We start from the raw sequence: 25,576 nt of genomic DNA on the forward strand, positions 1-25,576 counted from the left end.
TCTGGCGTAAGTGACATTTTAAGCCTTTTCAATTCAAATAAACTAGATTTGATATTTTTCTCCAGTTTTTCTAGTTTTTTCTCTCGTAGTTCAACTCCAATGTTCAATAGGTTTTGTGGCGGAGTCTTTGGTCATAATCCTATTTTACTTTGCAGTTAAAATTTATAATTTGTTTTATCTGTCTTTTTCCACTGTTCAGAAAGGAAGATTGGGAACCGGGAAGCCAAGGAAATTGTTATAACGAGAAACTGCCTATTAAGGACGAGAAGTACTGGGGAACTGGTTCCGACTTGCCCACAATGCAGATGGTAGATAAGGTTTTGAACCGGTTGGGTTCAAAGGTTACTGTCCTAAACATCACTCAGCTTTCGGAGTATAGAAAAGACGGCCACCCAACCATTTACCGTAAATTTTGGGAGCCATTGGGCGCCGAGAAAATGGCGGACCCTGCTAGTTATTCTGATTGTGTACACTGGTGCTTGCCCGGGGTGTCTGATGTATGGAATGAGTTACTTTTCCATTATTTGTGAAGGTACATTTTTCAAATGTTCTTGGTCATCTCGAGCAACTCGAGAGGTATGTCTTGGTTTTGAAAATAGGTGCACTATATAGTCTATATTGCTTCTGCATACTGAAGGAAATCCCGTAGAATGAGAGGTATTTCTTATAAATGAAATGAGATCAAATTCACTATTGTTGTCAATCGAACTCTATTTTATGTAACTTCTACGTATCCCTCATTGTGTTCTCTTGGTCATGACCTATGTTATGTTGATCATATTTCGTACTTAAATATCGGAAATTATTTTGATAACCTACGTTGTATCAATATAAGTCGATTTTAAACATGATCTTATTTAGTGCATGTTTGGCAAAGCTAAAAACTATGCACGCTAGTTCCACGTTCTTTATTTTATTATATTTTTATATTTTAAATTTACACAGTTTTTTATGAATTGTAGCTTATTTTATTCCTTTTTCCTTTTCTTGTTGGATGTAAAACGAGTGGAAACCGTACGCCCCAGTAATTAATCAAACCCACCTTCCCCAGTTCCCACATCGAAAGAATTAGAACATACTTTCCAGTTTTTATATGCACGCCTATCGGACAAAGGATACGACCTTACTTGAACAGGATCTGTTCTATAGGCTGTACCTCTGTATCCTTGATTTCCAAGGAGACAGGAAACCAAGTCTGGTGGATGAAACATGACTGCTAGATCAGAGTGTGATTAATAGCTCGGCCAAAATCAACTGGTAGTGGTCGATTGCAATGGAGGATCGTTCTCAGTTGGCTTTGCTCTACTGTGGTGGTCTGGCAGTGACCTGACAGACTCCTTGTCACACTTTTTTGCTCTCGAGAATTCTGCAATAATAGACTCTGAGTTTCACTCGATCAAGTAATCGTTTTTATTTTTGGTAGAATATTGTTTCATTAACCTCCTAAATTAAATTGGCGAAATTAAAATTTTCGCGAAGTTACGAGTATCAATTACAAAATGGTAAGATTTTGATAGTAGCGAAACGAACCTTATTGTATTTGGTTTTGGTCACTTCTAGGGCCCCTAATTAAAGGTTGCTACATTGGATATTTAAGAAGAATAATGCTTGTGGTACAAAGTCGTGTCCAAAGCTGTGTCCAAAATGGACACACGGCACCTCAGTATTGGCCGAGGCCCTTGTGAGCTCCGATGTGGCAGGCGCCTCGCACAACCGATTTAAGAACCTCAACCTTGTCTAGTAATTTATCCATGATCACAAATTGAAGCCAAATTCTTTTTCGAAGTTGGATAAGGATTTCATTTCACACCATAAAGAACTTCCAAGTTTTGAGCGAAGATAAGTAATTAGCTGAAATGTTTGGCCTCAAATTGTTTCGTCAAACCTTATCAACATTGCATGTCCTTAATATTTGTCCATTCCATTTAACAATGCATTCCAAATGGTATATTTGTTATGGATAAACAATAAGAAAAAAACGTGCAATTTATAATGATTCATACTTAGATGCAAGAGTTACGTGTATTTACCCTTGTTTTTTTTAACTATAATGACGAAGAAAGAGACTACTATTCGTGTTAGCTCTCCCACCTCTCCTTTTTCTTTCGACACATAAAATGACTTGTCCTAATACTTTTATCGCGGGAGAAAATATTGTTACGATTGTGAACTACTTAATATACCCAATAACATTATTTTTTTCCTCCGAGGCTACCGCCCTCAATTCTCCATCTACCATAATGCTATGGTCGAATTGCAATTAAGGAAGAATACACGAAACAATCTGATACACGTGCGAATTATTGTACCCACTCAACATTTTTTCTCCTTTCCCGAGGCTCGGGCCCTTAACTCCCCATCTATCGTAATGTGGAGTTCAATCAACAATCAAGTAATAGTATACGGAACGATCTAATATATGTACGAATTATTCACTATATCCTTACAATATTAAAAGAATTTCTTCATGGGTTACCGCCCTCAAGTCTCTGTCTATCATGATGCAGAGTTCAATCGGCAATCAAGGAAAAAAGTGAACTCTATAATTAGAGATGGCTCCACGCATCCAAGAACCTACAAGCTATAAACATTTTGCACCATATATAATAATTTTTGAAGGGAAAGTGGCATTTTTTTATTTAACATTAATGTACCACAAATTTTTAAAGTGATTTATTTATACTAGCTGTTAGGAATTTAGACATGTGAAAAGGATCCGATTTTATGCTCACAATTAAGCCGAAGATTAGTGGATAAAGAGAGAAGTAAGGATTAAGCAAAAGAATTAGAAAATTCAAGCAGTAGTCTGTGGGCATTATAAATTAATTAATACGTATAGGAATTATTAAAAAAATTCACAAAAACATATTTAAATAATTCTAGTCAAAAGTTTTTTGAGTTTGTATACGTAATGGTGGGCTATTCCCCATGTTAGTTTGCTTCTATAAATACCCCACTCCTTTCATTCATTTCTCATTCTCAGTGTCATGTACATACAAATATATTTGTGTGTTTGGAGGGGGTGTGGGAAGGTTGTGAAAAGTATGGGGAATCCATAAAGCTCAGGAGGGATAGCGTCATGTGTCATCTTGACTGTTATCTCCACAAGTGTGGTGGTAGATGACATATGGCGCTATCCATCCTGAGTTTCATGGGTTCTATGATACTATTAGAGGTGGAGCTACAAGAGACGGACGACAATTTCACCTGCAACATTTTAATTTTTTTTGAAGGAATTGAGGGTTGTCATTTTAAGAGGTAAAATGATGACTAACAAAGGTGGGAACATGTCTGCATAATGTACATGAGTTTTTCTTCTTGGACAACTCCTTATCTAGAGCCACATCGTCCCAATGTTTGGACAGGGCGTTGTCCAAGTAGCAATACCCAATGTACATTTACCTTGCTCAATTTTCTATGTATTTGAAGTTTGAAATGAATAGGAGACTACTAAATCATAATCACTAATTATTCATGCATTATGTATTTTGTTCAATATGCATTTGGGTAATTGATATGGTTTTAACCTTTTCTTTTCTTCGTTAATATTGTACGAGAGGATCCAATTTACCGAACAAGTTATGGTGAACAAGGGTCGAGAAATACTATAAAGGATGAGTTTGTGGAGCGGCACCATTCCTCCCTCTTGTCCACCACCATAATTCACTTGCTAGTATTCTTGACAGGTCAAGAATTAATTAGGTTGTTTAATTGGAAACATCGAAACATTAAAAATGATACATACAACATAACAATACAATGAAGTATCGTCCAATCTAATAAATAAAATTTTAACTTCCGTTTAATAATATTGGAAACCTCCTCAAAGCTTAGATGACTTACCAATAGTAGATTATAAAAGAGTGGGTGGGGCCCCCCCGGGCACAACTCAACTGGTGGATCAATCAACATTAGTTTGCTTCCAGCGGCAGGGTGGAGAGTTGGATTCCTGGTGGGAACATGCGGCCAAAAATTTGGTATGAAACAATTATTGTGGAGGAGGGTCTCTTGTGCGCAGAAGTGTACAGTCAATAGGGAGAACCTGTGATCTAGTTAGACATATCCCGCAATGTACCCCCCTCCAAGGTTCTAGGGGCATGGGTCTTAGAGTTCCAGAATTTAGTCTGATGTAAGTTGGGATACCAGGATATCAAAAAAATAATAATAATAAAAGAGTGGGTGGGAGTTGCAGCCCTCCTCCCTGTTACCCCCACCCCCAATTCAATGGCTAGTTTTTTCCTTGATAGATCAAGACCTCAATGGATTGCTGAGAAGGAACATGCAATGTTATAGGGAATTAGAAATTTTAATTCTACACCATCTTGAGCAATAAAATCGTAGAAAAAATAGACAAAAGAACATTCAAAATTTAGTTTCAAAATGAGATTACGTCCTCGTTCGTCGTTACAATAATTCAATATGATCATAAAAAGTTTACAAGAAAAATTCACACGCCTTATTTCTCTAACCTCTTTATAAGAAAAACTCTAATAGCAATTCTCTATTTATAAGAAAATTAAGAGTAAAATCGAAATTATAAATTTATAAGTATGAAATTGCTAAACTATCTTTCATAAGATTTTGACAAGACACCGTACAAGAACAGAAATTAAGTTCCATGACTTAACATTCTCCCACTATTGTTGATTATCTCAAATGAATATACTAGTTAAAAGTTGCAAGGTTATGAACATATACACTAAGTGGAAAAAAGGACTTGAATTCGGTGGGAGCTAACTTAAATATAAAAAATTTATCAAGCACAAAATATAATAAGACTAAAAGTAAAAAATTCATACAAAAATCTTTTTTTCCAAATTTTGTGGGGGCCATGAACCCATTGGCCCCACCTCACTCCACTATCATACAGTGTCGGCCCTGACTATAGGCAGGGTAGGCGATCGCCTAAAGCCGCATGTCGGTGAGGGCTCCAAAAAAATTATTATTTTTTATTTTACATGTATTTTACATAGATATAGGGTTCTATATTTGAAATTGGTTTAAGGCCCCCAAAATCTCAGGGCTGTTCTTGATACCATATACACTTTTAAAGCACATTAAATCCTTGTTTGATTTCGATTATTTTCAAAATATTATTTTTCTCTTTTATTCTTAATCACACATTTTTCGATAAAATAATATTACATTCAAATTCAAAATTTTTCATATTTTTAAAATTACACATTCTTCATCAAATCACTATTACAAAATGTATTTTTGTCAAAAAAAATGGAGGGGAGGGAGGGGCAGGGTGTCCAAACATGTTCTAAGATTAATGCTCTACTAAATTAAATTGAACAATATAAGAGTGCCCCAAAAATTGAGTAGACTGATATCGATTTCATGTAAGTTATGGCTTTACGAGTTTATTTTAGTACTCATTCAAATGTAAGATAAAACTAGGTCTCTGCTGCATTTATCTGAAGTCTTGGCTATTTCATATCAACTGACTGAAACTTTCACCAAACCGTTATCATTTCTTGGATTTTGATTTCATATGTAGTCCGATGAATTCTTTGACTGGACTGTAGATATGAGTTGTTGATATGAGATATTTTCCCTCGAGGGAGAGTCGAAGATTTGAAGTTGATTAGAGTTGATACAAGACTTATTGGGGTCGCTCTAATATTATTATCTTGAAAGGTCGTACATTATTGATGTAATGTCTCTCTCCAATGCGTACCAAAATTTACGCAATACAAAACTTACTAACTTAAGATGCAAGGTAACTTTTATTCAAGTCGCAATTAATATGCTATTCACACGATTATATAGGAATGTTAACGAGCCGAGCCGAAACTTAAGGCTCGGACTCGGCTCGGGAAAAATGAGCGAGCTTTTTTCCAAGCCCGAGCCGGGTTGAGCTTTTTAATTAGGTTCGATGCGAACTTTCGACTCGGGCCTTTCCGAGCTGAGCCGATTTTGATTTTGATTTTTGATTTTTTTTTTAATATGTTAAATGAAGGCAGCACTTGATTGCCTTTTTTTTTAAGGCAGTCTCTTGTCACAGGCCTAGTTTCCTAGGGGGCAGGGGGGCATAAGTCTCTGCTACCTTTAAATAAGGCAGCAGTTTGTGTTGCTGTCTTTTAATTTTATTTTTTATATATATATAATATAGGCCCCTGATTTCGAGCCAGCAAGCCACATGGGCTGACTCGAGCTTTGCACGGCATTCCAAAATGGGGCTAGAACAGAGCCGAGTCGCAGGCAGTCCGAGCCGACAAGCCCGATTGCCATATCTACGAGTATCTCAATATGTATGCTAGTGCAACTGGAGAGAGAAAATTTAGTTAAGGAAAATATATTGGAGTGAGATTACAATAAAGTCGGTTGAATATTGCAGAATGAAAATTAATTTTAAAACACTTTACCTTGTCAACTCCTTATTTTCGGTTAAAATCATCGGCTTGAAATTTGCTCAAATTTGAAAACTATTCTAAAAAGTTATTGTCATTAATTGTTTTACATTTGAATTTTCAGATTTCAAATCCCAAAGTGGATCCCCTTAGTCCAATCAGAGATTCAGTAAAATTAGGAAGATGTTGCAATAACAGAAATCAGGTTGATATACAATCTGACCGACACTCACAAATAGTTGGGCCCACTTTTTTTAATTTTTAATTTAGGTGGGACTTGCGCTCTTGTGAGAGACGATCACCGCCTCTATCACCCAGAGCTTAATGCATAAAATTATTTGAGTTCAAATCTAAGTCAAATCAGAAGGAAATTCTCAAAACAATCACAGATAACTTTGTACTCGAATATTTTATTGACCCTACTTACACAAACTTTAATCTCATCCATAAAAACTTGACCCCTAGTTAACCGGCAACTGCTGTGCTTGATTGAGGTTGTAGTGGTTTTCTTTAAGGTTGAAACCACCTTTATTAAATGATGAGTTTTATGCCGTTTAGCTCCGTCTGGCCACAATATTCCACATTGTAACGAGAGGAATAGTAATTTACCCTAATTTGATAAATCAATCCATTGTCGTTCATAGTTCATACACCATGCCATGAACGTAAATCAAAAGCTCCAGTAAACCATCAGTTGAGAGGCCAAAAGCAAAGCATTTATTTTGTCCAAATCTAATGAATTCATTTTTGCAGCTTTAAGGATCGTGAAGATCTTGTTGGAGAGCATCAAGTAGCTTTATATTTTGCCTCTTTTAAGAGGAGTTGTGCAAAGCCTTTATATATTTGTTTATATTTTCATGTTTAGTCAATTTAATATTTACCCTTAAAAGTTTCATAGCTACTTACATAATCTTTCATCCTCGAAAGATTCGTATTGAAACAATGTTGAATTATCACACCAAGATTAGGATTGGAAATGGGGCGGGGCAAATTCCCACCCCGTTACCCGTTTAAGTCGGTGCGAGACTCTTGCCCCCATTTATATAGCCATTTAATTTTTTTTAAATATATAATTGACTTTATTGTCACCAACCCTTTCATATAGATTGTCGTGGCACCGCCTTATCTTGTTTCGAAGGATCTGTCACCCGATGGATTCATTCAAGCGAGACAATAATAAAGTTATTAAATTTTTTAATGAATTTATTTATTTTTAAAAGTTAAATTATTCGAATATATTTGATAAATAAAGTTTTATTATTTATCATTTTTTCAGATAATTTAATTGTCTTCTTCTATTAGAATTAATAAAATTTCATGAATTTTTTCTATTTAAAATATTGAATTATTAAGAGGAGGGCCCTGTTAACCCTACCCGCATGGGGGAAAATTTTCGACACCCGTACCCGACCCAATTAAGCAGCGAGGCGGCGCTTGCGGATATCCGGTTTTCCAAATGGGGCAGGGCTTGCGAATATCGGGTTTGCCAGGTTTGTTTGCCATCCCTAACCAAGATCCATTACATGCGTTTGTCATTATGTTCTAGATTGTCATAGCGTCATTATGATAAACTCCAATTTTTATATTATTGTAGTTCACAATATTACATATGAAAGAAGTTCTCAGCATCCAGTTCATATCTCAATTATTGATTTGAAATCAAACTTTGTAACTCTAGTTGCATCTTCTTAATTTTTTTTTTTTTAACGAGGTGTCCCAACTTACGCCAGACTATATCCTCGTCCCTGAACTTCCGGCCCCTCAGCAGCTCAAGAAGGTAAATCGCGGGATGTGCCCAAATTGACCAGGGTTCGAACAGTCTTTATACTCCTAGCCCCAAGGGAGCCTCCTCCATGATTATTACATCACCAAGCTGCTCCAACCCTTTCTCTGATTATTACAACACTCAGCTGCTCCAACCAGGAATCGAACTCCTCACGTTGGGGTTGCGAACTCTAGTTGCATCTTACTTTGCTGATAAGTTGAGCACGATTAAACTCACTTATACACCTTACTCTTATAAGCTAATGCTACGGGTAAATTTTATCCAACATGTGTATAGCAATTGCCTTGGGTAAGGCAAATGATTAAGAGCTACTTTAATATGATTTTTGTTTTTACTTTTATTTCATGCAGAAGAATTTTTGGAAGAAACTATCTTAATTTTTATTTAAAAACTAATTTTAAAAGAACTTATTCTAGAAGTGCTTTTAAAAGGAAATCATATTATATCAATTTTTCCCTTTTTTTTTTTTCTCAAAGTTCTTCTAATTAAAAAAACACTTTCCCAAAATTAACCAAACGAGTTTAGAAACAACTTTTATGTCTCATTCAGCTCCCTTTGACTTCTTAAAAATCATGCGAAACGAGCCCTAAGAACTACCTCTAATAGAAGATTGTAAAGTCACTTAAACGAGAATATGAGCTAATAGAGTCGGCTCTAGGAGAAAAATTTAATTGCATCTTACATTGCTATGTTAAAACTTGACCTCTAGACTTCTAATCGCCAGAACATCATCCGCTACAAGCCAATTTCAATGGTGAGTTGGACTCTGGGTCACTTGGATACTCATTTTGCAAAGTAGAAATGGAAAAAAATAAAAATAAAACTAGCTAACAAAGAAATCAACATCAAAAGCTTTATGCTCAATTTCATCAACTTCTTGACACCAAAGGGAAAAAATATCAACAAAATCACAAGGATTATACACAAAAACAAAAGAAAAATAAAAAAGGAACCAATGCCAATACTAGGAAACAAGTACATAACACAATGATACATGTAGAATGTAGTACATTATGATGTAACCAGGGCGCGGCCTCGTTCAACCACAAATCAGCCAAAAGATCCAATAGCCAGCAACAAGAACAACATTTCTATGATTATTTTGTTATAAACAACAAGCTTCCGAGATTTACTATGCACCTTCGTGCTTCCAAGGAATCTGCAGAAACAATCGAAGGACAATTGATAGTTGAGATTGACCAACACTGCATTGAATTTCAAGTATTCAGTTTCACCACTAAGATAAGGAAACTTACTTCACATTTGGAATTGCACAAAAAAGACGATTCATCTCAAGAGTTATTGATTAGTGAGCAAAGACGTACATAAATGCATTACATGAAGTAATCAAAGCACCAAAGAATAAAAGAATATTTGTAAATTGTGGGGACAGCTTCAAAGAGTCCAGCAAGAGTTGTTAACTCCAAAAATGGACACTGTTTCTCGTAAAACGCTAGTAAGGCTCTTTGGCAGGAACCTTATCCATTGACATAATTATAATAGGTTTAATTTGTTGCTAATTATAATTCCCTGAGGAGAACCAAACGGTGTCATTTTACCCAAGGTTTTCATTAAAAAAAATCCAGTCTTCTAACTATTTTTACAACAATTAATGCTTTCCCTATTTCTCCAACTCGACAAAAAGATAACTCAATTTTATTGATTCGGCTTTGAACATGTATGAGCACTAGCTTGCAAAGATTTCAATAGCTTTAATTAAATACAATGTTCAATAATTAAAAAGGATTCAAGACAGTCTCACAAGGAAATTAACAAATGCAAAAATTGAGATGGAATATAATCCAAGCAAAGCAGAATCCCAGGACAGGAGACAATAGGAAGATCCAGATATTAACTTAGTACAAAAGGAAACTTGATAGATCTGGGAAACGAATATGCGTAAAGAAACTGGAGAGATCATAGAAATATGCAACATTTAAATATAGACCGGGCTTATTAAACTAATGGTGTTTAAGGTAGCAGGAAGGGCAAGTTGATATTAGCTAACATAAAATATGCCTTGTGCAATATCAGCATCATAAAACTAAGTCACGCGACTGAAATTTAAAAGTGATGCATGCAACTTGCGATGTAATCTAAAGGAGAAAAGAATGTAGTCCATCTTAGTCAACCATTTGCTAACATACATGGCAGAGCAACCTGATAGAAAACTATGGGTAGGCAAATCTTATGGAAATTGGTAGAAAAACTTAAAAATGGTTTTCCTAAACCAAAAAGCGAGAGGTTCAGTCCAGTTCCCAATTCAATAATGAACCGGAAATGATCATTATCGAACAGTGGAACCATTAAAAAGAGAAAAGTCTTTAAAACTAAATCCTCATTCTTTTTTCTTAAAATAAGTATCTAAATTTGCCAAACCTTCCACATAATGCCCTTGTTTGATCCCCAATATTTCCAAAATATATTTTTCTCTCTTATTTTAATCACACTCTTTAATAAAATAATATTACACGTAAACCCAAGACTTTTCCTTATTTTTTAATCACACATTCGACATCGGTCTATTATTCCATAATGCATTCTACGCCAAAAAGTGGGCTCAAAGAGATCGAATATCTAATACAATCTCCATTAGACCTAATTAGAGGACAACCCACTAACAATTTAACCCATTTGTTGAAATTTAAACTTTAAACAAGAAAAACACCAGCACAGACAGAAAAGAATCTGGTATGGTTTCCTTCTATCTCAATGAACTGACTGGACCATGAAGCCCAGTTGGGGAGTATGATGAAAATTAGGGAGATCAAACTTAAAAATGATGTACAACTTGCATATACTTTCACAGAAGCCTTTCCAATTTTTGGCCAAAAACGCTTTAGAGATTTATCATTATCTTACTCATGACTTTCTTATGTTTTCTCATTTTAGTAGTCTGTCTTGAGGCTTACGCCTCGAAACACATTGAAGCTTGCACCTTACCTTGCCTTGCTAGAAAAGGTAAATCACCTCAATACCAGATTACCATTTTTACACATTGGTTGTTTTGTATTCACATTTCATGCACCACGTTGAATATAACAAATAGCAAGATTTTCATTTTTTACATTTCAATCCCACAAAATGTCTCTTTTCTGGACGCTATAAAGACAATGTGCATGATAAAGGTTTCTATAGTGCCAAATTGAGCAATATTACTGCCCACAAAAACAGGAAAGAAAGATGCCCCAATAAAACATGATAACATTATCGCACATATTGCGTCCAGCAAAGGTAAGGAAAGATAATGTGAAGCATTATATTTCTTTACATACTATTATTACATTATATTATTCACCTTGTGCATGTGTATATTTTATTATTTTAAGATATGACCAATAGAATTTGACAGCTATAGTCCCATAGTTTGAAGATAACGTTTCTAAAGCCAAAATATGAGGCCATTCACGTCCGATTTGTATCTCTCAAACAAATTCTACATTACCCATAAAATCAAAAAATTAAGGACACAACACATCACCTTGAATTTGAATATTGTTATATCGTATATCTATCTATAGACAAGTATTATATTCTCTATTATATATCTATGTAAATTACAGCATATATAATGCAAAGCTTCTGAAAGAATTCCACAAAATAGTATTGAAACTTCACTTGATAAATTAATTTATAATGCTCACAGAGAATAAAAGAAACAGACACATACATGAAAATACTATTTTGCTAAAAGTTAAAATCTTTAAAATGATATGACAATTTATAAATGAAACTTTTAATGATCAACATGAACCACACAAGTTTTCACATGTTCCTCATCATCAAAATTTCGTCTTTTTTCTATCTCAACATCATACGTGTTCAATGAAAAAAATTGAATTCAAACTAGAATATATGTGATAGATCCAAAACAGAACAGGAGTTTTATTATGACAATTTAACCACCAAACAATGATTACAAGAGAAATGAACCTGCGATCAGGGAAGCAGATTCTTTATTAAAAAAAAAAGGAAAAAAATAACAAGATTAATGGACATTCGAAAGGCCCACGCTCTCACAAGGAATCTCCCAATTTCTGGATGCTAGTAACCTGATTATTCCCCTTATTTATACTGCAATTGGTACTGAATTATGTAATTGTTCCTGCAATTGTGTCAATTCCCCTTGATCCTTGCTTGTGCCTTTGGTATGTTGTGTGGATTGAGGGTCTATCATTACCTCCTCCCATAAGTTTCACCTTGTCCTCAAGGTGAAAGGAAAGAAACTGTTGCTTAATCATGTCGTAAGACTCCCAAGTAGCTTCAAGTGGGGGTAGCCCCTTCCATTGTATTAAAACATCCAAGCCTCGAATATTGCTACCTAAGCCAGGTCGCATACCAAGTAATGTCTCTGGTTCAGCCAACATCTCCAACTCCTCACTTAATTGGCTGGGTACTTCTTTCACAGCATGCACTGCTCCTTCTGCCTTGCGTAGCTTGGATACATGAAATACGGGATGAATGTTACATGTTGGAGGAAGAATTAGCTTATAAGCAACCTTGCCAATCCTCTGACCCACCGCAAATGGACCATAAAATCGTGGTGCTAACTTTTCGTTAGGTCACGTAGCTAAGGATTTGCGACGATATGGTCTAATCTTCAAATACACATGATCTCCAACATTAAAGTGAACATTCCTTCTCTTGCGGTCAGCTATGCTCTTCATCTTCGTCTGGGCTTGTAGTAACTGCACTTTCAATTCCTCTAGAACCCGATCCCTTTCAAGGAGTTGTTGTTCTATTACTGAAACTAGGGTGGATCCTTTTTCAAACCTTAGCAGAGCAGGAGGTTCGCGCCCATATAAAACCTGAAGGGAGTAGTCTTGCTTGCGGTGCGGAAGGAAGTGTTATACCATAACTCGGCCCAAGGTAACCAACTGAACCAAGATTTGGGTCGTGAAGAAGCAAAGCAACGAAGATCTATTTCTAGGGTGCGATTTAATGCTTTTGACTGTCCATCAGACTGGGGATGGTAAGCTGTACTACGATTGAGTTTCGTACCTTGCAGACGAAATAATTCTTCCCAAAAATCGCTTACAAAAATCTTGTCTCTATCCGACACTATAGAGCGGGGTACTCCATGTAGACGCACCACCTCTTTAATAAAAATTCCAGCCACACTTGCCGCCTTAAAAGGGTGTTTAAGCCCTATGAAATGCCCATATTTGCTTAATCTGTCCACTACTACCAAGATTGTGTCCATGTTGCCCAATTTCGGAAGCCCTTCGATGAAATCCATGACTATGTCTTCCCAAACCTAATTAGGAATCGGTAGCGGCTGCAATAATCCCCCCGGTGATAGTGCAATATACTTGTTTTGTTGACAAACTGCACATTGGCTCACATAACGTTGAATATCAGCTATCATCCCTTCCCAATAGACATTTTCGGAGATGCGTTTGTAAGTTTTCCGATAGACGGAGTGTCCTCCAATCTTGCTGTCGTGCCCCTCTTGTAACATTAACGAAATCAGTGATAACCCTTTAGGTAGAAATAGACACCCCTTAAATAGCAGCTAGCCATTTACCACTGCAAAATCTAGTCTGCTAGAAGGACTCTGCCTGAGTTCTTGAATGATAGTTTGTAACTGTGAGTCCGCACGAACTTCTTCTGCAAGAATGTCTAGTTGTACTACTGCAGGAGCTGATATTGCCATTAACTCAGTGGAAGAGCTGATGCGGGAAAGGGCATCAGCAGCCTTGTTTTCACTTCCCGGTCGATATTGAACCTCAAATTGATAATCCATTAACTTAAGTAACCATTTCTGATACGCTGAGTTCACTTCTCGTTACTCCAATAAGAATTTTAAACTTTTCTGATCCGTTCGCACATAGAATTTGTGACCAAGCAAGTAGTGTTTCCATTTTTGCACCACAAACACAATCGCCATCAATTCTCTTTCATAAGTTGATTTTGCCTTCCCTTTTGGATTAAGCGCACAGCTATAGTATGCAATAGGATGATGATCTTGCATTAACACAGCTCCCACGCCAAAACCCGAAGCGTCTATCTCCACTATAAAGGGGCAGTTGAAGTCCGAAAGGGCCATGACCGGTACGGATGTCATGGCTGTTTTCAGTGTTCTGAACGCTTGCTCTGCTTCTCCATCCCAGAAAAATTATCTTTGCATAACCTTTCTGTTAATAGCCATGCTAATTTACCATAATCCTTCACAAAACGGCGGTAATACCCTGTGAGCCCCAAAAATCCCCTCAACTCTCACAATGAGCGGAGAGGGACTAGGCCAGTCTACCATGGCTTGAATCTTTGACTTGTCTGTGGCCACACCCCGGTGTGATATGCAATGCCCCAAGTATTCTACTTCTGGTTAACCGAAGCTACATTTCTTGCGATTGGCATACAACCGATGTTGTCTTAGCAGCTGCAAGACTTTCCTCAGATGCTCCGCATAATCCTCCAAACTTCGACTGAATACCAAAATATCATCAAAAAATATGAGAACAAATCGCCTCAACTGTTCTTTAAATACTTCATTCATGAGTGACTGGAATGTGGCTGGTGCATTCGACAATCCGAATGACATCATCAAGAACTCATAATGCCCTTCGTGGAGCCTGAATGCAGTTTTTGGGATATCCTCCGATTTGACCCGAATTTGATGATAACCAGCCTTTAGATCGAGTTTAGAGAAGATTGTCGCCCCATGTAGCTCATCCAACAATTCGTCGATCATCGGAATAGGAAACTTATCCAGTACCGTTACCTTGTTTATAGCTCTATAATCTACACAGAAGCGCCATCCTCCATCTCTTTTCTTCGCTAATAAAACTGGACTTGAGAAAGGACTCGTACTTGGCCTGATAATCCCGGCTGCTAGCATTTCTTTGACCAATTTCTCGATCTCATTCTTCTAAACATGGGGGTAGCGGTATAGCCTCACACTTATAGGGGCTGTTCCTGGTTGCAAGTGGACGGAATGATCCTTGTCTCGTTGTGGCGGCAGCCCTTCAGGCTCTTCCAAAACCTCCCCAAATTCACTCACCACCTCTATAATTTCTGTTGGTGGCTCACTCTGTGCCTGTCCAAACTCGACCCCCATGCTGCCTAATTCAAGAAGCACACCCTCACCTCCTTCCCTGAAAGCTTTCATCATAGCCTTCAAGGTGACTAACGTTTTACTCAAGCTTGGATCCCTTTGCAAAGTCATGGTAGTACCCCCAACCTAGAACTTCATCGTTGGAGTTTTCCAGTTAACCTTGGTTGGTCCCAAGGATGATAGCCACTTCATCCCTAGAATCACATCGGAGCTCCCCAAATCCAAGGGAAGAAAATCTTCCACTATCTCAATGTTTTGGAGGGACAATTGCACTCCCTTGCACACCCCCACTCCTTGCACTGCCATACCCGTGCCCATGATTACCCCATATCCAGTTGTATCGGTTCTTGGCAATCCCAGCTTCTGTACTATCTCAACAGAAATAAAATTGTGCCACGCAATCAATTAGCACAACTACCTCTTGACCGGAAATCGCCCCTTTCACTTTCATGGTATGAGGCAGGGTGAGCCCTACCACTGAGTTCATTGACAACTCAACCACTTCACCGGTAACTGCCCGCCCACATTCATCCGGTTCCTCGTGCCTCTCTTCACTTCCCAATCCTTCTATCTCCTCATTATGAACCAGCAGCACTTGCAGTTCTTTAGACTTGCACTTGTGCCCAATAGAGTATTTCTCATCACAGCGGAAGCAAAGTCCCTTCTCTCGCTTATTCTTAAATTCAGCCTCACTAAGCTTTTTAAAACCGGAAGAGGCTGTGCCGCCAGGAGCAATGTTTCGATTTTCAATTGACATTGCAGGACGTGGGTTGGTGGTTGGTGGTTGGTGCGTTGAAGGTTGTATGTCGGTAAGGGGAATTTTGCCAATTTCAGTTGGTATTTGCCTTATTTCGCACTGGGCCAGAACCACCAAAATGGGCATGCATGGCCTGATTCTTTTCTTCAATGCGTTGGGCCAGCTCCATGATTTGCTCCAACCCCTTGGGCTTCAACACACGGATCTCGACCTTAATTTCTGGAGACAGTCCATTGATGAAATGGCCCTACAATATGGCCTCTGAGATCTCCCCAATTGGTGTTGCTAATGTCTCAAAGGCAACCCGATACTGCATGACTGACCCTTTCTTGTCGGAGAGCCAGGAAGCGCTCCTCCATGGTGCCTTCCAGCGTCGACCTGAACCTCGCTCGTAGCAAGAACTTCAGCGTTTCCCAATTTTTTATCCCCTTTCTGCTCTGCTCCCATTGGTACCAAGCAAGTGCATCCCCTTCAAAACATAGTGCCGCCGACTCCAATTTCTCCCCTTCGGTCGATTGATTCACCCCGAAATACCATTCGGCATTGAAGATCCAGTCATCTGGATTTTGTCCCAAAAAAAAGGCATCTCGAGTCTTCTCTCCTTAAGTTCCGGTCTCCAGTGGTCTCCCAACCCTCCAGCAATGACGCGACAACTTGTTTTTACGCCTGAGGAACTTTCCAAAGGCAGGTCATACTCCAATTCCTTCCCTCGTTCTTCCCCTTTGCACTTTCTCTCTCTCTCTCTCCCCCCCTTCTTCCCATTTTGTTCTTATGAAGGTGAACTGCTCCAGGATCATTTCGATATTTTTCTCAATATTCCGCACCCTTTGCATTTCCACCTGCATCCTATCGAACCCATTTTGCATCTCTTCCATCCGACCATGCAATTTTTGGTGAAACCCTTCCAATTCCCCCACACGATCCGATAAATTCACCATCCCGATCGTAACGGCTCTAATACCAATGATAGATCCAAAACAGAGCAGGAGTTTTATTATGAGAGTTTAACCACCAAACAATGATTACAAGAGGAACGAACGTGCGATCAGGGAAGCAGATTCTTTATTCAAAAAAAAGGAAAAAAATAACAAGATTAATGGACATTCGAGAGGCCCACACTCTTCCAAGGAATCTCCCAATTTTTGGATGCTGATAACGTGATTATTCCCCTTATTTATACTGCAATTGGTGCTGTAATTATGTAATTGTTCTTGCAATTGTGCCAATTCCCCTTGATCCTTGCTTGCGCCTTTGGTATGTTGCGTGGATTGAGGGTCTATCAATATGTCGAGTGAAATAGAAAGGGGAGAGAAGAAGAAAAGAAACAAAGAAACAAAGGAAAATAAATAAGGATATCTGTCATTCCAGGCATTTCATGGCAGGACTCTTAATACCTATACTATTCAAAAAAGCCATGTTTTTTGAGTCTACACAAACACATCAACATATCTCTCAGTCTTTAATGTAGTCATGTTTCATGGTCAAATGTTACCACATATTACTCAAAACTACAATCATTTAATAGGAAAAATCTTGAGAAAGGTAGACCAAAGATTTAGTTAATAATTACCAACATATTGAAAGCAAAACATACATAGCATAAACATCCTATAAGATGGGGATGCACTAGCGTTACGCATGTAACATACACCCTAAGATCTAGGCGATTGTTATAGTATTTGAAATTTCACTTGATAAATTAGTTTATAATGCTTACAGAGAATTAGAGAAACATCAACACATATATGAAAATAATATTTGGCTCAAATTTTAAATATTTAAAATAATTTGTAAATTTATAATAAAAGGTTTTATACACAACATGAACCACACAAGTTTTCATATGTTTCTCATCATCAAAATTCTTAGTCTTTTCCTATCAAAAATCAAAAGCGTCGAATGAAAAAATTGAATCCAAGCTAGAATATATGTCAGGTTAACTAGAAAGAGGAGAGAAGAAGAAGAAAAGAAAGAAAGAACATTAGATAGATACAAAGAAAGAAAAGGAAAATAAACAAAGGATATCAGATATTCCAGTCACTTCATGGCAAAACGCAAGTTAGACATTATTACCTACACTATTCTGAAAAGCGATGTTTTTTATGTCTACACAAACACACATCCACAGATCTCAGTCGTTAAATCTTGGATGGTCAACTGTTGCCACATATTACTCAAAACTCAAATCATTCAAAAGGAAAAATCCTGAGAAAGATAGATGGAAGATTTAATTAATAATTACCAAAGTATTGAAAGCAAAACAAGTGTAACATAAATGATACCCAAAGAGAATGATGCACTATTACTCATGTGACATAAAAGATACCCTAAGCTCAAGGAGATCATTATATTTTATATTATATACCTATGTAGACTATATCATATATAATGTGAGTGAGCTAGCATGTTAAGATTCCAATGCATCTAATAAATGGATGGCTTGACAAATTTTTCCAATCTAACGAGTTCCAAAAGCTTCTGAAAGAGTTCCATAAAAAGGTATTTGAAACTTCACTTGATAAGTTAGTTTATAATGCTTACAGAGAATTAGAGAAACATCAACACTGATATGAAAATATCTATTGTTTTACTCAAATTTTAAATCTTTAAAATAATTCGATTTTTTTTTTTAAATAAAACATATTATATTCAACATGAACCATATAAGTTTTCACATATTTCTCATCATCAAATTTCTTACTCTTTTTCTATCTCAACATCATCATATATCCAATTAAAAAATTGAATCCAAACATAATATTTGACACTTTAACTAGAAAGGGGAGAGAAAGAGAAGAAAAGAAAGAATGTAATAAAGAAAGAAAGAAAAAAGAAAAAGAAAAATAAAGAAAGAAAGGAGAATAAATAAGGATATCCGATATTCCAGTCATTACATGACAAGATGCCAATTAGAAATTAATACCTATGCTATTCAGAAAAGCCATGTTTTTTATGTAGACACAAACTCACATCCACATATCTTCTAGTCATTATTACAGTAATCTTTCATGGTCATATGATGCCACCTATTACTGAAAACTTCAATCATTCAACAAGAGAAATTGGGAGATATATAGGTCGAAGATTTAATTAATAATTGCCAAATTAATGAAAGGAAATCACATGTAACATAAACCATACCATAAGTCAGTTATGCACTAGAGTTATCATGCAATAAAGAAATTGTGACAAGAACATGTACTCACACACATAGAAACTTGATTCTACTAGGTGACCCGAACACAATTGTCCAAAGGAATTCATGATTTGAATAAAACTAATTATTTTGTAAAGATGATAAACATATAAAACCAGAGGAGCAACAAATTACCTTGAATTATAACAAGAACACCATTTATTCATTCCAAACCAGCAGCTTTATACCTCAACTTCATAATATTATTCTCCTGCCAAAAATGTCAAATCACATTAAAAAGTGAAATCATCCCTAAATGTTATAAAAGATATATTGCCTCTGGTCTCGACATAATTTTCAATCTGTTCCAAATATTCAATCTTACTTAGCATTCTCACCTGCTCCAAAACTTTGGCAGAGCCCTGTTCGACCACTTTCGACAAGCCATCGAGTTTGGCAAGCATTTTATGATACAATTCCTCCAACTCAGCTGTTAGATGCGTAGCCTCGGAGCCAACCAATTTACTCAGCCTCCCAATCTCAAATCCCTCCGCGCACATATCTAGTTGCTTCTGATCCTTCATAGCTCCCAAACTCTCAACCTTTTCATCCTCCTCCATTGCATTGGGGCCCCTCAAATCACAATTGACCAACGGGAATGGCGCATAAGGGCTAAAAGACTCGTAATGGGAACGAAAAGATGGGCCAATGTTAATTATACTCAAGCTCTTGGGCTCGAAAGTTTTATCCGCAATGCGGTACTGAAAAACTTTGTATTCATGGGTGTGAATTAATTGATCTTGAATCGGCGTCGTCAAGAGAAGAAAGAGAGAAGGAGGGAGAGAAAGAGATGAATTTTTGGGGGTGAATGAATGAGAAGTGGAGGAGGAAAGAGCGCCAGTAGTGGTGGAGTCTTTAAGAGAGGGACGAAGTGCAGTTTTCCGGCGGGCGGAGAACCAGCCGAGAAGGGTGTTGGTGATGGTGTGAGGTGGCGGCGGAGGAAGAGAGAGGTGGGAGGGGAGGGAGATGAAGGAAGTGATAGTAGCGGCGAGAACTGGACCGGCAGTGGCGGAAGAGGTGGTGGAGTCGTCGGAGAGGGGATTGTGGGTCGAAAGGGTGACGTGGCCAAAGAGGTAGCCGTGGAGGTCGCCGGTGGCAGCGGAGGCACGGTGGAGGAGTGAGGCCAAAGTGGCGCCAGATAATTGGATCTTCTCAATTGAAAAGTCGTCCATTACTTCGATTGGGTGTTTGCTGTTAGAAGAGAAGCTCTGTTTTAGCAATTGCCACAAATTTAGGGTTGGCAAAAATGGAGTGGCCCGTCCCTCATGCATCCTCGTCTTTTGAATTGAGGAGCAAATATTCGTAACCAAAGTTGGTACTCACCAAACGATTAGGTATGATAATAAGGTTCGACAGTGCATTGATCAAAATTGCATTATAATATCGTCCAAACGCCATCAAGAATTTTTCTTAGATAATTTCAATAATCCTCATTTCCCATTTCATTTTTATTTTTTTTAATTTGATTCAATTAAAAACATAAAATTAAAAATTTAAAGATTCGAGTCTGATATCATGTTTCATGTCCCCAACCCATGTAAACCAACGGAGGAAGCTTCAAAATTTTTAAGTGGACAATGTTACATTTACGTACACATTTTTACTTAATCTTTTAACTACACTCACAATAGCATGGCGGGTCCCACAAGTCGGAATGTTTAAATGTACGCCAACCTGCGCGCAGGTGAGAGTACGGCACCAATTCGGTAACCCACTTTCGATACATATATATATCCTTTTTAAGTACATCCATACAAGTAAATTTATAATTTATTTGTTAAAGAGAGACCAAATAAAGGAAATAAATTTTTTAGCTTTAACGTTTTACATGACTTGGTTTGTTGCTCTCAAACGAATAAAACACACAATATCTCAATCGTGTATAGAACAATCTCACATCAATTCAAGTATCAACTGTACAGTACAACTGAATTTCAAAATAACATGCAAGTGTCAAAGATGATCAAGATCAATTCTATGGGGTTCCTATACATCCGTCCGTGTACAGGTGTATCATCTTTTTGTTTGGAGTTATAGTAAGACTCGCATATAATAAATATTTGTGCGCCACATTAACCCTTAGCACTTTTCTTCTATATTTCAACTGAATTTTGGTATAAAAGGGACGATATGCTAAGGAACGGAATGGATAAAACACACATAAAGCAACCTAAGGGACAAAATTATAAACTTTGTAGTATCGTCTAAAGATGTTGACGAGAGAAAAATCATCTAAAGCTTGCTTGATAATAATTATGAGAATTTATTTTTTAACCGTTAGATAGAAAAGTGAGTCTCACATGTGAGTGAAAAAAGTTAAAAATTGCGACCGGAATAGTAAAATAACATGCAAAAAATTGATTTTTTTGAGTGAAAAATTGCTAACAAACCAAGGGCTAAAAATATTTCTCTGGGACTTTTATGTATAGTATAGATTACTACATATTGAAAATATTATATGATCAAGAAAAACTTCTAGCACTTTAAAAACCATCCACATACTGAATCACTCCTTGTACTCGGTCATCCAGCATGAAAATGTCCTACATTCTTGAATATCAAAAACAAATTACTAAAGCTGATAATAGAATAAAGCTCATTTCAACTTAACATAAACCAAAAGGTACACCACATCAATAAATTGTAGTCATTGAACCGCATACTTAGTCACTAAATCTTGATGCCTAAAGTATTAAAAGCTACACACGATAATCAATCATTATCATCGCTTTTCTAATGTAAACCATGAATTCATGAAGAAACAAAAATTCTAGAATACCCAAGTAAAGAGAATTGGATATATAACAGAGTACAAATATGAACATCCCTATTTTTTCAGAGAAGGAACAGTGGAGCTAATCTATTAAGAAAACTATAATTTTCATTCAATTTTTATTTCTTTTTTCGTTGAACCGTCCTTTAAAAAACCTAAGAACATGATCAGTTATGCAAAAGGCAGTTCCTTAGTTCTTCTCCTCTTTGGATACGGGGAGGGAGAATGCTCACTTTGTCTTCCGGTTATAAGAAAATATTTTATGGAAGAAAAGAAACTATATTACGATCCTCACAGTATACTCTGCAAGAAAGAAAATTAGTTAAGCAATCGAACACTCAAATACAATTTGGAACACAAACTACATGATAAAAGATAGGCAAACTGATCCTTACCACAGGCTGTGCACTAGAACACATACAATGCTAGCTACATTAACAAATATCCAGTAGCTAATCAACCAACAATTAAATAAGTTCCTCATCCATGATAATTTTTATGAAAGCAATAAAAAGAAGATATCTATATCACATTTTGAGCACTATTGATAAGGGATGTGAGGATCGAGTTTAGTAGAACATAAGTATTGCCAAGTAAAGCATAAACATATGGAAGAATAAAAAATTATCAATAATAGAAACACATATTAACATTCCCCTAATTTTTTCTGAGAAGTAACTAGCTAATCCGGTTAATGGTGTAAGAAAACTATATGCTGTCACTCGATACACCCAGGCCCAAAACATTAATACAGTTAAACACAAATCAGACAATGAACTTCTTGACAAACTGGTCCTGACCCCAGGCCGCTGTAGCACACAACTAGCCACATTAGTACAACATCCGGTAGCTACATTCAACCAATGAAAAAGGCCACAATAAAGAGAAGATATCTATACGAAACAGAACGTTAATAAAAAGGGATATGGTACAAATTTCAGTAGAACATAACAATCAATCATCATTAACTCTCTTTCTAAGTAAACCATATAACCAATAAACGAAAATTATAGAATACCCCGGTAATGAAAATTCAATATATCCAGTAATAGCAATTACAGATATTATTATCCCTAATTTTTTCGTGAGAGGGAAAAAATTAGCTAATATAATCAAAAGTGTAAAGGAAACTATAACTTGTCATTCGATTTTGATGAGAACTGAATATCATCATGATATTGATCCGGATGTAATGGTTATGATCGTCAAACCTCAAATCCCGGCGGCAACAGGTGGCGGACCAACAGAGACAGCGGCGGCATTGGAGGCGGTCCCACCTGTGAACAAAGAGAGGAATCCAGAAACCCCACCCTGTGACTCCTGATCGTCAAGGAACAGATCTTCCGGAGTCCTAAACGAACCGTGTAAGAAGACAATTGCTACACCAATCATAAAAGCCGAAACGAGAACAGACCCCACACTGGTGAGGAAAATGATGACAACGGTGGAGAAGATCAAGAACAGAAGGGTCTCGAAATCTGAGAACTGGCGGCCGAAGATGGTGACGGGAGGGTCAGAGGACTGGCGGAAGATGTAAAGGAAGAGCCAGGCAGCGAGGAGCGCCGAGAGGAGGATTAGGGAGAAGGGGTTGGTTAGAAGAGAAATAGCGAGCACGGCCGTGATTACGGTGAGGTAATTGATGCGATAATAGTTGTAGTTCTTGCGGAAGCGGAGAATGGCCTCGGAGAGAGACTCTGGTTTGGAGAAGGAGGTCCGGTCAAGAAGCTCCGGCCAGGGACGGCGGTTGGCGAGGCCGACGCGGACAGTGTCTGATATTTTGGAATAAAATGCACCGAATGATGAAACAGAGGAGGATTGATGCGCGTCGGTGGTGGTGATGGCGGCTGTGTCGGAGGAAACGGTGATGATGGGGTCGGCAGAATCGGAAATGGGGAGAATCGCGGGGGAAGAATTTGCCATTTTTTCAACGCTTGATTTGAGAGGGAGCTTACACAGAACATTTATAATACGTTGTCGGTTGGCTTTGCTTAACTAATACGGTAGGCCGGGGTATGAAACGACGTCGCTGCTTCCGTGTGATCTGTGGTCTCAAATTAAGTTCAATACACGAAATGGTCACTCAAATTTAAACAAAATTTGAAATTGGTAACTAAAGTTAAAGATATTTCCAGTTTAGTCCCTATTTCCCATTCCATCTTCACTCATTCGTGGCAAGTGATGAGTCCTTCTGTCAAAACTCGTCCTTAAATTGATGCCACATGTAACAAAGTCGAGGTTCAAACTGAGTAAGTAAAGTGTGATCAGTTGAAATTTAAAACGTGGTCTAAATTTGAAGATCGCATATTTAATGTGCTTTCAGATTTATATAGCACGAGCTTGATACATGTGAAATGTATGTAAAAGTAAGTAAGTTTTGATGAGTAGGATTGCTTGCTTGCCACGTAGAATTGACTATTTAGGAGCGAAAAAATTGTCGATTCGTCATATCGTATCGAAATTATGTTTTTGAAATAGTTGGTTTAGGTTTTTGACAATTTCATTGAACCAAACTATTCATCCAACTTTAAAAAAATAAAAATAAATAAAAGTTATTTACTTCACCTAAAATATATTATTCATTAGTTCAATATATACTTCAAAAAATTTAGTAATTTACTTGCTAGAAGATTTGATTGACTTTTAAGAAGAATAAAAATTTATAATTTAAATTTTATTATCTATTTCAAAAAGAATAAATTTGCAAGTTCAAATTTTATAGTGAACCTTATATTGATTTATGTGTGGAAGTAATTTTTTGAAAATCACTTTTCTTCACGTTCATTTTCAAAACCACATTCTTAAAATAATAATAATAATAATAAAACACTTTTATGTTTTTCATATTTTACTTGTAATTTTTAACCACACATTATTAAAAAAAATCTTTACGAATAATCTCTTGCACACAAGGAATATGCTGATAGAACCGGGCGGAGCGACTAAACTAGAACTAATTCAAAACTTAGATGACTAAATTGGAATATTTTAAAAATTAGCTATCTACTTAAAATTTTTCTTATACTTCAGTACTAAATGTGTATTTTACTCAACATTCCATTGACTTCATTTATCAAATTATTCATTCCTCATTTCTATCTATTTATAATTTAAATCATTTATAAACACGTTAAAATTGAAAAAGCGAATATAACCGTTTCACAATAAAATGAATGAATATAACAATTTTACAAGGAAACCGGTCTCCAAGCATAACTTTTTGCCAATTTTCTCATTATTAAAATTTCTTATTTACTCGTGTCAATCTACCTAACCTATTACGCGTAATAGAACAATATGACAGACGAGTTGAAACAAGGACAACTAGATGCGCGTCCTTGCTGCTAGAGGTCAAGAATTTCTCTATCCGAATCAGATAAACTTACAGGAAAAATAAAAAATAAGAAAAAAAGGCATGCAATTGTGTTGCACCTCGAATTCAGCAAGGTTCTCAAGCCATCAAGACAAGCAAGATCAATTACTAAGCATAAACACAAACATTATAAAACATCCAAGAAAGTCGAACATAATCCAAAGATATTATGCGATATAAGTTGATTTGTGCATTAACGCGAAAACCATACATAAGATGCCTAGAAGGTCGATCCATTCCACCCAAAGTTGGAACCCTGCAAAAACAAATAAATGCCCTAA

General features: G+C 36.9%; 4 protein-coding genes across 7 annotated transcripts in view; 1 reads left to right on the forward strand and 3 right to left on the reverse strand.

Annotated features, from left to right (window-relative positions):
• Window positions 1-757, forward strand: part of LOC111408596 (protein trichome birefringence-like 35) — a 2,139-nt gene extending 1,382 nt beyond the window's left edge. Inside the window, exon 3 of the mRNA XM_023038341.1 lies at window positions 140-757. Coding sequence (XP_022894109.1) covers window positions 140-530 — 391 coding nt within the window. The 3' untranslated portion in view covers window positions 531-757. The remainder of the gene's footprint in view (window positions 1-139) is intronic.
• Window positions 758-8,960: 8,203 nt separating this feature from the next.
• Window positions 8,961-20,469, reverse strand: LOC111408033. 4 transcript variants are annotated; one of them, XR_002705272.1, is made up of 4 exons: window positions 19,491-20,469; window positions 19,288-19,363; window positions 18,030-18,161; window positions 8,961-9,301 (listed from the first exon to the last, which is right to left on the reverse strand). XR_002705272.1 is itself a non-coding variant. In XM_023037780.1 (3 exons), exons 1-2 carry the CDS (start codon window positions 20,421-20,423, stop codon window positions 19,316-19,318), a joined length of 981 nt encoding a protein of 326 aa, XP_022893548.1. In that variant the 5' UTR covers window positions 20,424-20,469; the 3' UTR covers window positions 8,961-9,301; window positions 19,288-19,315. The 4 variants fall into 4 exon arrangements, 3 of the variants coding, with proteins under 3 accessions (XP_022893548.1, XP_022893549.1, XP_022893550.1); XM_023037780.1 differs by lacking the exon at window positions 18,030-18,161; XM_023037781.1 differs by lacking the exon at window positions 18,030-18,161 and having other exon boundaries at window positions 8,961-9,347.
• On the reverse strand, window positions 12,234-13,603 carry LOC111408597. Its single transcript, XM_023038342.1, has 4 exons — window positions 13,487-13,603; window positions 13,181-13,399; window positions 12,753-12,950; window positions 12,234-12,653 (listed from the first exon to the last, which is right to left on the reverse strand). Exons 1-4 carry the CDS (start codon window positions 13,601-13,603, stop codon window positions 12,234-12,236), a joined length of 954 nt encoding a protein of 317 aa, XP_022894110.1.
• A 2,397-nt stretch (window positions 20,470-22,866) lies between the features above and the next one.
• LOC111408035 (PRA1 family protein B4-like) lies at window positions 22,867-23,890 on the reverse strand. The gene has a single exon (XM_023037783.1). The coding sequence runs from the start codon at window positions 23,843-23,845 to the stop codon at window positions 23,138-23,140; it is 708 nt and encodes a 235-aa protein (XP_022893551.1). The 5' UTR covers window positions 23,846-23,890; the 3' UTR covers window positions 22,867-23,137.
• Window positions 23,891-25,576: the final 1,686 nt, after the last annotated feature.

The sequence above is a fragment of the Olea europaea genome, chromosome 13 (genome assembly GCF_002742605.1).
Source record: "Olea europaea var. sylvestris chromosome 13, O_europaea_v1, whole genome shotgun sequence".
In the NCBI taxonomy this organism is placed as follows: Eukaryota; Viridiplantae; Streptophyta; class Magnoliopsida; order Lamiales; family Oleaceae; genus Olea; species Olea europaea.

Bases quoted from the DNA above. Each gene is read 5' to 3' on its own strand.
- LOC111408035 (XM_023037783.1), bottom strand. From the start codon at position 23,845: ATGGCAAATTCTTCCCCCGCGATTCTCCCCATTTCCGATTCTGCCGAC.
- LOC111408033 (XM_023037780.1), bottom strand. From the start codon at position 20,423: ATGCATGAGGGACGGGCCACTCCATTTTTGCCAACCCTAAATTTGTGG. The intron at 19,364-19,490 runs GTGAGAATGCTA...CATTTTTGGCAG, and splicing joins CTGCCAAAGTTTTGGAGCAG to GAGAATAATATTATGAAGTT.
- LOC111408597 (XM_023038342.1), bottom strand. From the start codon at position 13,603: ATGTTACAAGAGGGGCACGACAGCAAGATTGGAGGACACTCCGTCTAT. The intron at 13,400-13,486 runs GTGAGCCAATGT...ATTCCTAATTAG, and splicing joins TAGCTGATATTCAACGTTAT to GTTTGGGAAGACATAGTCAT. The intron at 12,654-12,752 runs GTGTATTTGAAG...GCGGTGGGTCAG, and splicing joins ACTTTAATGTTGGAGATCAT to AGGATTGGCAAGGTTGCTTA.